The following is a 14,380-nucleotide window of genomic DNA, read 5'->3' on the forward strand; positions in this document are numbered from 1 at the left end:
CAGAAAATATCATAAAGCCTCTATATAAATCCATGGTACGCCCACACCTGGAATACTGTGTGCAGATGTGGTCACTCCATGTCAAAAAAGATATATTGGAATTGGAAAAGATTCAGAAAAGGGCAACAAAAATGATTAGGGGTATAGAATGGCTTCCGTATGAGGAGAGATTAATAAGACTGGGACTTTTTAGCTTGGAAAAGAGGCGACTACAGGGGGATATGATAGAGGTCTATAAAATTATGAGTGGTATAGAGAAAGTAATTAAGGAAGTGTTATTTATGCCTTCTTATAATACAAGAACAAGGGGCCACCAAATGAAATTAATAGGTAGCGGGTTTAAAACGAGCACAATAAAATATTTTTTCACACAATGCACTGTCAGCGTCTGGAACTCCTTGCCAGAGGGTGTTGTGAAGGCCAATACTATAACGGGATTCAAAAGGGAGCTAAATACATTCGTGGAAGATAGGTCCATCAATGACTATTAGCCAGGATGGGCAGGAATGGTATCTCTAGCCTCTGTTTTCTAGAAACTGGGATTGGATGAAAGAGCATGGATCACTTGATGATAACCTGTTCATTCCCTTTGGGGCACCTGCCATTGGTCACTGTCAGAGGACAGGATACTGGGCTTGATGGACCTTTGGTCTGACCCAGTATGGCCGTTCTTATGTTTCTTATGTGTCAAGTATGCATGTTTTGGTTGATGACATACACCTGGATGATCTGGCAAAAGCAGAAAGTATATGAGAACGTGATACAAGCATCATGCACTTTATCATCCGGAATAGGACAAGGGACCACCATTCAAGAATAGGGAATTCCTGGACTATGCTAAAATATGTGAATTTGAAACCATAGATACCTATAAACAAAGGAAGTTGACGGATGTGGCGTCCTTAAAGAACTTGCTCCAGAAATTAACTGATGCTAGAGAAAATTCACTTTTAGCCCAACCCAGCTAGGGAACTATGCTGCTACAAAGTGGAAAAATCAATGTGAGAATTTTTTTGTCTAACAGACATACACACACTCATTTACTAGATATGAGAAATAATCAAGGTTCTTCTGTACCTACCTTGGCACACAAAAGAATATCCAGGAAGTCCAGGTGTCTCTTCTTCTGAATCTTTTCAAGTTCTCGCTCGTCTTTGAGGGATTTCTTCCTCTCCTTTATCACTTTATCTGTTTCAGAAAAAGAATAATAAAAATATATATTTCAAGACTCTGGATTTCTCTGTTAGCTCTACCAATAGAGTGAAGGACCATCATTCAACATGGGCGGGCTTTCTGGCCCCATCATCCTCCATGTTGATGATGATAGGATTCACTCTGTGGACCGTAGGATGCAGGGCAGAAGGGCAAAAGCAGAGGCCTGTTAGAAGGACTCTACTCGGTGCTTTCTTGTATCCATATGTGAGGAGGAATGGGATTTCTCTCATTCCATTACCCAATTGGCTACACAGTTATTTCTCACTAAATTTGAGTTTGCATAATTCGAATGTAGAGGAAGGTAAGTCCTCAAATCCAGCCCAGATAGGTAATGACTGCAAGGGGCAATCAGATGTCCACCTCACATAACGCCTTTGATGGCAGCCTTATCAAAGAAGCCACGGGTCCATGAAGAGTGCACCTCCCTCTCACCTCTAAAAGTGGACTCCCCAGGATAGGAGTGAGGCATACTGGCAGAACAATATGTGGGAAGCTTGCACCGCTATACAATGTCTATAGATCAATAGAAGACTTTGTTGCTATACAAAGGCCTGGTCCCCACTAAGCCCCCACTTCGGACTAAGGTACGCAAATTCAGCTACGTAAATAACGTAGCTGAATTCGAAGTACCTTAGTCCGAATTTACCGCGGGTCCAGACGCGGCAGGAAGGCTCCCCCGTCGATGCCGCGTACTCCTCTCGGCGAGCTGGAGTACCGGCGTCGACAGCGAGCACTTCCGGGATCGATCCGGGATCGATTTATCGCGTCTTAACCAGACACGATAAATCGATCCCAGAACATCGATTGCCTGCCGCCGGACCCTCCGGTAAGTGAAGACGTACTCTGAGAGTCATAGAGACCAAGGCAACAATCTGGCTTCTGTTGAAGTCAACTGATCGCTTCTCACTGGCTTCAGTGGGAGTTAGATTTTCTTTAAAGAACTTTTAGCCCTTCCCCCTAAGTTTCAGAGAAAGACAGCGACAAGAACATTGGGAAATACCTGTTTGGAGATGCACCATTTTACAGGCCTTCTGGAAGCGACGTCCATCACGACTGAGCCAATAGATGAAATCAATTTGATATGGGAGGTACCATATCCTGTAATTTATCTGAAAGGTGATTTCAAAGACAGATTTGATGTAGGAATTCTCCCTGAAAGAAAAGTTTATAGAAGGATTTAAATGGCATTTAGCAAAGTATATAACTTTTCTGCCTGTGGTAGAGATGTAACATAGTCACCATTAATCCCAAAGTTGCAATATCCTATACCTAAACAGTGAGTTAGTGGTAGCAATATATCCAGAAAACATTGCATAAAGCTCCCAGTTAGAGCTGGGAGAATAACTGATGTTTTGGTTTGAAGGCAGTTCTAAAAAATAAAATAAAAAAATCAGTTTGGGTTGAACTGAAGCCAAAACTTTTCAGTGAATCAAAAAAGTCTATTTTCTAGAGGCGGATTCAAACCAGAGTCTCAGATATCTTAACCACTGGGCTAAAGGTTATAAAGAGCATGGGAGGAGGGGTATCGCAACAGCACCACACCACACCGCCCCCTTCTCCTCCAGCTGTTTTGTGACTATTTGTGTCAAATTCGCAAATAGTTTTGAGTCAACCAAAACTGCATTTTTTGGCAAATAAATTATTTGTCCAAAAAATGTTGCCCAGGTCTACCCCTTGTACTGACCTGTCAATCTGGCAGTTGCTCTCATGACTAAAGGCACATTTTAAGATGCTGTCAAGAGTCATCAAGCTGACATGTCCAAAAAGCTCCACCGACTTCTCTTGAGTGATCAGATGTTCCCATTTATCCTAATTCAGGAAGGAGACGGAAATGAGATGGGACAGAAGTGCTTTGCTAGTTGCTACAGCAACAAGGTGAATGAGGCAATAGCTTTCATTGGACCAACTTCCATGGTGAGAGAGACAAGTTTTTGAACTTACACAGAGCTGTCGATATACCTAACATCACAGGAGAGTGGGTCGTTGACCCCCTCAGGTGGCTGATTGATATAATGATTGGAGAAAGTAAATAAGGAAGCGTTATTTACTCCTTCTCATAACACAAGAACTAGGGGGTCACCAAATGAAATGAATAGGGAGCAGTTTAAAACAAGCAAAAGGAAGAATTTTTTCACACAACGCCGTCAACCTGTGGAACTCGTTTCCAGGAGACGGTGTGAAGGCCAAGATTATTACAGGATTCAAAAAAGAACTAGATAAGTTCATGAAGGATAGGTCCATCAATGGCTGTTGGCCAGGATGGGCAGGGATGGTGTACTAGCCTATGTTTGCCAGAAGCTGGGAATGGGTGACACAGGATGGATCACTTGATGTTCTTCTTATATTAACCTTACCACCTACCAGCTCCAAGAAAAAGACAGAAGAGAGCTCCCGCACCACCACCACCTTCCCCTCCACTTCCCAGTTAAAGGATCAAGAGAACTAGTATTGCCAGCACTCATGATTTTATTATGAGTATCATGATATTTGGTGTTTCTCTTAAAGCCCCAGCTCCTGGAGTCATGCAAATACATGAAAATCTCAGCTTTCATTTTTAAACAAGAAAGCTCCTAGCCCTCATGATTGCAGAGAAGGGCTTGAAAATGTGACCCAAGTGCCCTTGAAAGAGTTCAGAGACCAGAGGGCAAATAAAAAGAACCCCATTTACCAATGGCTGGAAGCTAAAGCCAAACAAATTCAGATTAGAACTAAGGCACACATTTTTAACAGTGATAGTGATTAACCCTAGGAACAAACTACCAAGGGAAATGGTGCCTTCTCCATCTCTTGATGTCTTCAGATCCAGACCCAGTGCCTTTCTGGAAGAGATGCTTTAGCTAAATACAAATTACAGGGCTTGAGAAATGGGGTGAAATTCTATGGCCTGTTTTCTACAGGAGATCAGATTAAGTGATCTAATGGTGCCTTCTGGCCTTGGATTCATTCAAAGATTCACAGCATTTATTATTATTATTGATTATTGTTTACTCTCATGAGTTTTAATCCAATCTCATGATTCTGATGGGCCTGAATCCTGCAGGTTAATAGTACCAGGATATAAAATGGCCCTGTGAAGTCCTTTTCCCCCTCCTGATTACTCCTGAGGGTGAGGTGGGGGGGAATTTAGCAGAGGAGCTGTGACTGGGTGTATCAACCCCGCATTGGTGACACAGGGATTAACAAACTGTTTTGTGTCCAAGAGGCCATGCCTCCTCGCCTTTGCTGGGCACACTCCCAGTGGAGGGAGCATATAAAAGGAAACAGCTCAGCCCAGTCTGGGTTGGCTGAGGAGGAAAGCGGACATGCACGGCAGGCTTCTGCTGAGAAGCCAACGGGACTACAAACCGCCAAGGCTGAGAATCCTGACTATAACACAGGAGCCCAGTTCACCGTAGGGACTGAAGGGGATGATGCACTGCAACCAGCAGAAGAGATACCAAAGTAAGGACTAAGGGTAGGAAGCGGCTCGGAGGACATGCTTGGGGATATGGAGACCTGAACCTGCAGCGGGGTAATGGGTTTTGAAGGGCCTGGTTCAGATCATGGTGGAGTAGGGTGGGCCCGGGTTCCCCTCCCCTCCCTGCACTTGCCACTTGGCCATACCACTGCCAGAGAGGGCAGCTCCTTGGTCTACTGCCGCTAGGCGCTACCGCTGCCAGAGAAGGCAGCCCTCTGGACTCCTGTCACTAGGCACGGCTACCTCCAGAAAGAGGGCGACTCCTGAGACTCTCACTACTTATTCCTACTAGAAAAGACACCCTCTTAGGCCTGGTCTACACTACGGGTTTAGGTCGACTTTAGCAGCGTTAAATCGAATTAAGCCTGGACACGTCCACACAACGAAGCCCTTTCTTTCGACTTAAAGGGCCCTTTAAACCGGTTTCTTTACACCACCTTCGACGAGGGGATTAGCGATAAAATCGGCCTTTGCGGGTCGGAATTGGGGTAGTGTGGACGGAATTCGACGATATTGGCCTCCGGGAGCTCTCCCACAGTGCTTCATTGTGACCGCTCTGGACAGCACTCTCAACTCAGATGCACTGACCAGGTAGACAGGAAAAGACCCGCGAACGTTTGAATTTCATTTCATGTTTGCCCAGCGTGGAGAGCACAGGTGACCACGCAGAGCTCATCAGCACAGGTAACCGTGATGGAGTCCCAGGATCGCAAAAGAGCTCCAGCATGGACCGAACGGGAGGTACGGGATCTGCTCGCCATATGGGGAGATGAATCAGTGCTAGCTGAACTCTGTAGCAGTAAAAGAAATGGAAAAGTATTAGAAAAGGTCTCCAAGGCCATGAAGGACCGGGGCCATAACAGGGACACACAGCAGTGCCGTGTGAAAGTTAAGGAGCTACGGCAAGCCTACCACAAAGCCAGAGAAGCAAATGGAAGGTCCGGGGCAGAGCTGCAAACTTGCCGCTTCTACGCGGACCTGCATGCCATTCTAGGGGGTGCAGCCACCACTACCCCAACCGTGTGCTATGACTCCGTCAATGGAGAAACACACAGGGAAGACGGTTCAGGGAACGAGGAAGATGAGGATGGAGGTACTGTAGGTAGCTCACAGCAGCAAGGAAGCGGAGAAACCGGTTTCCCCAACAGCCAGGATATGTTTGTGACCCTGGACCTGGAACCAGTAACCTCCGAACTCACCCAAGACCCTCAGGGCACACAGGAGACTTCTGGTGAGTGTACCTTTGTAAATATTTGTGAATATTACACATGGTTTAAAAGCAAGCGTGTTTAATGATTAATTTGCCCTGGCAATCGCGGCCAGTACATCTACTGGAAAAGTCTGTTAACGTGTATGGGGATGGAGCGGAAATCCTCCAGGGACATCTCCAGAAAGCTCTCCTTCATGTACTCCCAAAGCCTTTGCAAAAGGTTTCTGGGGAGGGCTGCCTTATCCCGTCCGCCATAGTAGGACACTTTACCATGCCAGGCCAGTAGCACGTAGTCTGGAATCATTGCATAACAAAGCATGGCAGCGTATGGTCCCGGTGTTTGCTGGCATGCAGACAATATCCATTCCTTATGTCTCTTTGTTATCCTCAGGAGAGTGATATCATTCACGGTCACCTGGTTGAAATGGGGTGATTTTATTAAGGGGACATTCAGAGGTGCCCGTTCCTGCTCTTCTGAACAGAAATGTTCCCCGCTGTTAACCACGCGGTGGGGGGAGGGGTGAAGTGATCATCCCAGAGAATCGGGTGTGTGTGTGGGGGGGGTGGTTTACTTGGGTTTGTGCTGCACGTTAACCCGGAAACCGCAGCCCCTCCTTTTACATTGAAAACCCATTTTAAATGGCCAATCCAATTCATCCTTGATATGGGAAATGCGCTGCTGTTTGAAACCTTTCCCGCATGTTAAGAAGGTTAAAAAAGCCAAAAGACTGTGGCTTACCATGGCTGCCTGCAAGCCGAAATATGTTGCCTGGGGCACTGCGTGAGTGATCTCTCATACCAAACGGGCAGGCAGAGGAAAAATGCAACCTTGTAATGAAAGAGTGTACCCATTGTTCTCTAAAATGTGTCTTTTTTAACCACCTCTCCCTTCTCCTCCACCAGCTGCAAATGTTTCTCCTTTGCAGAGGCTAGTGAACATTAGAAAGAGAAAATGGAGGACGCGGGACGATATGTTCACGGAGCTCCAGATGTCCTCCCACGCTGATAGAGCACAGCAGAATGCGTGGAGGCAGTCAATGTCAGACATGAGAAAAGCACAATATGAACGAAAGGAGAGGTGGCGTGCTGCATGGCGGGATGAAAAGAGCAAGTGGTGGGCTGAAGATGATAGGTGGCGTCAGCTTGCAGACAGACGGCAAGAGTCAATGCTCCGTCTGCTGGAGCATCAAACTGATATGCTCCAGCGTATGGTTGAGCTGCAGGAAAGGCAGCAGGAGCAGAGACCGCCGCTACAGCCCCTGTTTAACCAACAGCCCTCCTCCCCAAGTTCCATAACCTCCTCACCCAGATGCCCAAGAACACGGTGGGGGGGCCTCCGGCCACCCAGTCACTCCACCCCAGATGATCGCCCAAGCATCAGAAGGCTGGCCTTCAATAAGAGTTAAAGTTTTAAAATGCAGTGTGTCCTTTTCCATCCCTCCTCCCCCACCCATCCCAGGCTACCTTGGCAATTATCCCCCTACTTCTGTGAGGAATTAATAAAGAATGCATGAATGTGAAAAAACAATGACTTTATTGCCTCTGCAAGCGGTGCTCGAATTGGGGAGGGGAGGGTGGGGTGGGGTGGTTGATTTACAGGGAAGTAGAGTGAACCGGGTCGGGGGGGGGGGTTGGAGGGTTCATCAAGGAGAAACAAACAGAAGTTTCACACAGTAGCCTGGCCAGTCACAAAACTCGTTTTCAAAGCTTCTCTGATGCGCACCGCGCCCTGCTGTGCTCCTCTAACCGCCCTGGTGTCTGGCTGCGCGTAATCTCAACCTCCCACCCCGCCATAAAGGTCTCCCCCTTACTCTCACAGATATTGTGGAGCGCACAGCAAGCAGCAGTAACAATGGGGATATTCTTTTCGCTGAGGTCTGAGCGAGTCAGTAAGCTGCGCCAGCGCGCTTTTAAACGTCCAAATGCACATTCCACCACCATTCGGCACTTGCTCAGCCTGTAGTTGAACAGGTCCTGATTCCTGTCCAGGTTGCCTGTGTATGGCTTCATGAGCCATGGCATTAAGGGGTAGGCTGGGTCCCCAAGGATCACGATAGGCATTTCAACATCCCCAATGGTTACTTTCTGGTCCGGGAAGAAAGTCCCTTCCTCCAGCTTTCGAAACAGACCAGAGTTCCTGAAGACGCGAGCATCATGTACCTTTCCCGGCCATCCCACGTTGATGTTGGTGAAACGTCCCTTGTGATCCACCAGGGCTTGCAGCAGCATTGAAAAGTACCCCTTGCGGTTTATGTACTCGGTGGCTTGGTGCTCCGGTGCCAAGATAGGGATATGGGTTCCGTCTATGGCCCCACCACAGTTTGGGAATCCCATTTCAGCAAAACCATCCACTATTGCCTGCATGTTGCCCAGAGTCACTACCCTTGATATCACCAGGTCTTTCATTGCCCTGGCAACTTGGATCACAGCAGCCCCCACCGTAGATTTGCCCACTCCAAATTGATTCCCGACTGACCGGTAGCTGTCTGGCGTTGCAAGCTTCCACAGGGCTATCGCCACTCGCTTCTCAACTGTGAGGGCTGCTCTCATCCTGGTATCCTGGCGTTTCAGGGCAGGGGAAAGCAAGTCACAAAGTTCCATGAAAGTGCCCTTACGCATGCGAAAGTTTCGCAGCCACTGGGAATCGTCCCACACCTGCAGCACGATGCGGTCCCACCAGTCTGTGCTTGTTTCCCGGGCCCAGAATCGGCGTTCCACGGCATGAACCTGCCCCAGTGACACCATGATTTCCACATTGCTGGGGCCTGTGCCTTGTGAGAGGTCTATGTCCATGTTAATTTCCTCATCACTCTCTTCGCCGCGCTGCAATCGCCTCCTCGGCTGGTCTGAGTTTCGCCTTGGCATGTCCTGGCTCTGCATATACTCCAGGACAATGCGCGTGGTGTTCATAGTGCTCATAATTGCCGCGGTGATCTGAGCGGGCTCCATGATCCCAGTGCTAGCTATGGCGTCTGGTCTGAAAAAAGGCGCGAAACTAGTATCTGACGGACTAGGGGAAGGAGGGCAGGAGGGAGGACGGGCCGAGTGATGACATGGCGTACAGGTACAGGGAATTAAAATTAAGAACGGTGGCTGTGCATCAGGGAGAAACACAAACAACTGTCACACAGAATGGTCCCCCCAAAGATTAAACTGAAAACCCTGGGTTTAGCAGGCCGTTGATTTGACGGAGGGAGGGGGAAGCAAATGAATACAGAGCAAATCTATTTTTTACATCTTAAGACGACGGTGCAGCATGACTGATAGCCCTCGGCATCTTTCTGGGTGCTTGGCAGCAAATACAGGGCGCTTGGCAGTTAGTGTATTACGATGGCCTTCAGGCCTATTGCACAATCTGCTGCTCAGGGAAGATTCTGCTAATGTGCAATGATCCAACTTGTAATAGGACGGTTACCAGTCGTAATACACCATCTACTGCCAAAAGGCAAGAGGCTGGTGCAATGCAGCCCTACGGCTGCCAGCCCCACAGCTGCCAGCCCCACAGCTGCCAGCACCCACATCGCCGATGAAGGCTACCAGTCTACTGCACCGTCTACCGCCAAAAGGCAGTTAGCTGCTGCTGCTGTGTAGCAATGCAGTCCCACGTCTGCCGGCACCCAGATGACATATGGTGACGGTGAGCTGAGCGGGCTCCATGCTTGCCGTGGTATGTTGTCTGCACAGGTAACCCAGGTAAAAAGGCGCGAATCTATTGTCTGCCGTTGCTATCACGGAGCGGGAGGGGCCTGATGACATGTACCCAGAACCGCCCGCGACACTGTTTTGCATCATCCGGGCATTGGGATCTCAACCCAGAATTCCAATGGGCGGCGGAGACTGCGGGAACTGTGGGATAGCTGTGGGATAGCTACCCATAGTGCAATGCTCCGGAAGTCGACGCTAGCCTCGGTACTGTGGACGCGGTCTGCCGACTAGAGCACTTAGAGCATTTTATGTGGGGACACACACAATCAGCTGTATACAACCGATCTCTATAAAACCGGCTTCTATAAATTTGAACTAATTTCGTAGTGTAGACATACCCTGAGATTCCCACTGCCGGGGCACTGCTGCCCTGAAGCCAAGCGGCACGTTGGACCCCCGCTGGCCTCCTGACAAGAGGAGAATGTAGGGCCCAATGGAAGTGAATTGGGGGAGAATGGAAGGGGGAAGAGGAAAAAATGGAGGAGGGCAGAGGGCACATTTATACGGAAGAAGGCAGGAAAAAGTTATTCATCAGGGGAAACGGGAAAACTAAGGCAAAGGCGAGCAGACAGAAAGGGAAGAGTGAGAATAAAAAACTCAGGTATTAATCAAACAGTTCAAAATAACGGCCACAACAATGACCTGGGTGCTGGAAAACAAGCTTTCCAATGGGAGACCTAAGGAGCTCAGCCTACTCAGCTTACCCAAGAGAAGGCTGAGAGGCGACTTAACGCTGTGAATCGGTACTTATGCGTGGGAAAGATATCTGATGGTGTGGGGCTCTTCAGCTTTGCTGATGAAGGCGTAACAAGTACCGGGAGCTGAAAATTGAAGCTAGGTGATTTCCTAAACACTGGAACAGCTTATCCGTGTTGGGTGTGGACTTGCCATCACTTGGAACCTGTGTGTGCAATGGGGTCAAATGGATGTTCGTAGCAGTCCCTTCTGGCTTTGGGATCTGTGAATCTTTGGGTCCCCCGTTCATCTCCTTTCTTCACTGGCCATGGGGAGAACAGGATCGCCTGCATTGCCCTCAACATGCTCATAACACTTGCATCTCTGTATTAAGAGAATGACTGTAATCAAATCGGATGCTTCAGGGCTTCAGTCATTTGCCTGCTGGGGTAAGGAAGGAATATTTTTCCTGGTGCACAATTGGCTAGATGAATACTGAGGGGTTTTCCCACATTTCTCTGAAACGTCAGAGATTGGCCACCGCTTGGGACAGGACATTGGACAAGGTGGACCAGTGCTCTGAGGTGGTACAGAGAATCCTCTTTCAAGATGCCTGGCTGGTTTGACTCTCTCTTGGGCCATATTGATGGACAGATTTGGAGTTGGGAGGGAATTTTCCCCCAGAGTACATTGGAAGGGGCCTGCGAGGGGGGTTCACATTCATCTGCAGCATGGAGCCAGTGCACTCCCCTGATCCTGGGTCTGGTTTGACCTATAGACTCAGGGCTGCTCTAACTTGCTTTCAACTGCAACATGTCCCAGGGAACTACACTAGCAGCAGGGGACTGCTGGAGCACAGATGCTCTCTGGAAAACCCCCTCTGGTCACCCCCACCTCCATGCTGGGGTTTAAAGAGTGTGTGTTGGGAGGAGGATGTAGGGCTCGCTATATTAGCTCTCTAGTGATTTATACTTGTTCAAAGAGAGTGCAAAGAGGATGTAAAATGTTACCACCATTGTGAGTGAGTGGAGAATTCTGATTTGGTAACGTGTTAATTATGTCATAGCCCTCAAGACAGCAATGAATCACCCCATATGTCCTTCAAATAGTACATCATGCAGGCAGAGAATCCAAGAGAACAGCGAAGAAACGGCAAGAGAAGCTTTGCCTTTAGCATAAAAGTTGGAAAAGAACCAAGTATAGATGATGACAATAGCAATAGTTCCTACCAGCATCACTTGTGTAGACTTGGTGATCAATGACACATAAGGTTTCAAAACCCCATAGTGAAACCCAGGAGTCAGCAGTTTACGATGCTGGAACCACTTTCGTCCTTGTAACGTCAGTAATCCTTTCCCTGGAGAAACACAGGCAACAAAGATCAGATGATTTCAGTCACTAGAGAAGGAAGCTGCTCAGAAAAGTGGTAAGTATGTTTTTTGGGGGGGCGGGGGGAGGAATAATTTAGTTTTTTCTAAATTCCTTGCAAAAATATTCAAAATCTTTTGATTTATTTTGAAGAAACAATGGAAACATAACGGGAAAATGTTTGCTTTTCCAAAACCTTTCTTTGTTTTTTGGAGATTTAGTGTTTTTCCCCATTTCCCCTCTTTGTTTTTTTTTTAGTGAAAAGAGGGGCATGCAGAAAAAAACTGAAAGAAAAGGAGGGAGACAACCAAAACCCCGACAATTACAAAAGGAGTAGGTTTCCAGTTTTGAAAAATGAAATGCTTTTGGTTTGGGGGCATTGTCAAAAATTCAGAAAATTTGAAGAAAACCCACATATATATCCACATTTTCATTTAAGAAAAGCCTTTTTCTCATGGAAAAAAGTTCCAAATTAAAAAATTCAGCCTGTCAACCAATCTGATCATTTCTGTATCAATGCCTTAGCCTCGAGTAATTTGGGTCCACGATCAACTAGTATTACTAGCTACGCAATTCAAGTTTAGGGAATGCTGCGCACCTGGTATTTCTGGCTCAACCGGAAGAAAGTACCAGAATCTAATGAGGTAGTTTCTGCTTGCAAAATCTCCAGCCTGACTTTTTTCAGTGCAAGAGGTTCAGATAAGCAGCATCTGAATGTGTCTCCAAACCAAACCTCCGCGTCTCTCCCCCACCCTCACCCCCACTCATTACATTTTATCCTGTTTGCTAGTTTCAAGGTAAATATCTTACAAAATCTCATTTTACGTCAATATTTATTTCCAAGGTGGAAAGGTAACTGGGTTTGCCCATCACTACCCTATTACAGGCTTTCGCCTGGTACCATTAGCCTATTGTAAGACTGCAGTCACCCTCTTCGTAATAGAGAACGGAGAGACCTGAGGGGAGCAAGAAGATTCCTTCAGGGTGAGGACAAAGCCTGTGGGTGGAGGGTGGGGGTAAGATACACGACTGGAGCAGGCTTCTGTGGTTGAGCCTGATACAAGGGCAAGAACTTGGCCTCTTGGGGAGAAACCCTGGGAGGAGCTGATTGTTACAAAAAACTGAAGAAGGGACTGAAGGCAGGAAGGAGTCCAGGGAGGCAGCAGCACGGTGTCTGAGGGAGCAGATCTTGGCTGCTTATCCCAGGGTTCCCGGCCTGGAACCCAGTGTAGATGGTGGATCTGGGTTCCCCTACTAGCCACTGGGAAGGTGGCTTGAAGCCCCTCACATAAGGGGATCAGGATGATTTAAGGCCCTCGGAAAGGAGTATAGGGAGTGGACATTGAGGCTGAGATTTGGGACCGAGGACCAGATGTAAGGACTTCAATTCATTGGGCTGGTCTACACTAGAGAGGGGGATCGATCTAGATATGCAACTTCAGCTACGTGAATAGCGTAGCTGAAGTCGACGTATCTTAGATCAATTTACCTCGGGTCCTCACGGCACGGGATCGATGGCCGTGGCTCCCCCATCGATTCCGCTACCGCCTCTCGCTCTGGTGGCGTTCCGGAATCAATGGGGAGCGCGTTCGGGGATCGATTTATTGCGTCTAGACGAGACGCGATAAATCGATCCCCGATAGATCGATTACTACCCGCCAATCCAGTGGGTAGTGGAAGACGTACCTGTCACCCCAGGAGGGGTGTGACCAAACCATGACCTGGCTAGCAGGCTGAGTGGCAAGAAGAGGCAGATCGCCTCTGGGCCAGAGTGACTGTCACTAGAGAGGAAACTGCTGCAGTGAATCAGCTCCTCAGCTCCGTCGAAATAGTTTTAATGTTTAATACACCCTGTAGCTTTTCAAATGGAAATGAATTCAAGAATGCAAGTCTTTAAAATCACAGACAACATAAACACTTCAGACAGCTGCTGAACAAATCATTGAGGCAGTACAGCAAAAGCAGGAAGAGCCAAATTTGGACATGTAATTCCACTCATTTGAACAGCTTCATCCCTTCTCACGCTCTGTTTGTATAGGGCCAGCACAATGGGGCCCCACATTTGGTTGGCCCTGCCTTAGGCACTACTTTAGAATCATGGATTGGGGATGAAGTTGCCCCGGGACGTTCTGTGTATTGAAACAATCTGAAACAGCCTTGCTTGGCAATCATGGAAACACAAGGGCTGATCGTCAGCTGGTGGAGTAGCTTCTCCATATCATTATTGATGGCTAAAAGCAAGAATATACTTACCAATCCATGGGAGCACGTAGTGATAGAAAATATTATCCTTGGGGTCTGCAAAATCGTGATTGGGAGAGAGAAAAACAGCTTTGTGTTAGTGGTTTGGTCCACACTGATTGATCATATCCCTAGACAGCCTGTCTACAGACCTATTGTGATGGCTGTGGAGTTGCCTGTAATCTATGGGTTTGTCCAGATGGCGAGCTAGTGTGCAGTACGCTAAGGTGTTCCTAGCATGCCGTGCACTAACGGTCCCTCTGAATGATGCAACCGTGTGCTAAAAGTTCCCTTGCACATATTGACCTGCTCTGCACTAAGAACCGTTTTCAGTTTAGTTAGTGTGCAGCACGCTAACGCGCTGTAGATTTACAGCCCAGCTTGCCAAGTGCTAACTCACCATCTAGACAAGCCCTTCGAATACTATGGGCGCCATATGTTTGTCTGAGCTTTGTTCAGGGAAATGACCCAGGAAGACAGACAGTAGTCCGCATAAGAGCTCACTAACA

At 47.7% G+C, this 14,380-nt stretch overlaps 1 protein-coding gene across 1 annotated transcript in view; it reads right to left on the reverse strand.

Annotated features, from left to right (window-relative positions):
• Window positions 1-14,380, reverse strand: part of LOC117881624 (cytochrome P450 4B1-like) — a 42,807-nt gene that overhangs the window by 19,317 nt on the left and 9,110 nt on the right. Inside the window, exons 3-7 of the mRNA XM_034779122.1 lie at window positions 13,884-13,928; window positions 11,492-11,619; window positions 2,900-3,024; window positions 2,216-2,367; window positions 1,082-1,188 (exon numbers count right to left, since the gene is read on the reverse strand). Coding sequence (XP_034635013.1) covers window positions 1,082-1,188; window positions 2,216-2,367; window positions 2,900-3,024; window positions 11,492-11,619; window positions 13,884-13,928 — 557 coding nt within the window. The remainder of the gene's footprint in view (window positions 1-1,081; window positions 1,189-2,215; window positions 2,368-2,899; window positions 3,025-11,491; window positions 11,620-13,883; window positions 13,929-14,380) is intronic.

The sequence above is a fragment of the Trachemys scripta genome, chromosome 8 (assembly GCF_013100865.1).
Source record: "Trachemys scripta elegans isolate TJP31775 chromosome 8, CAS_Tse_1.0, whole genome shotgun sequence".
Lineage (NCBI taxonomy): Eukaryota > Metazoa > Chordata > Testudines > Emydidae > Trachemys > Trachemys scripta.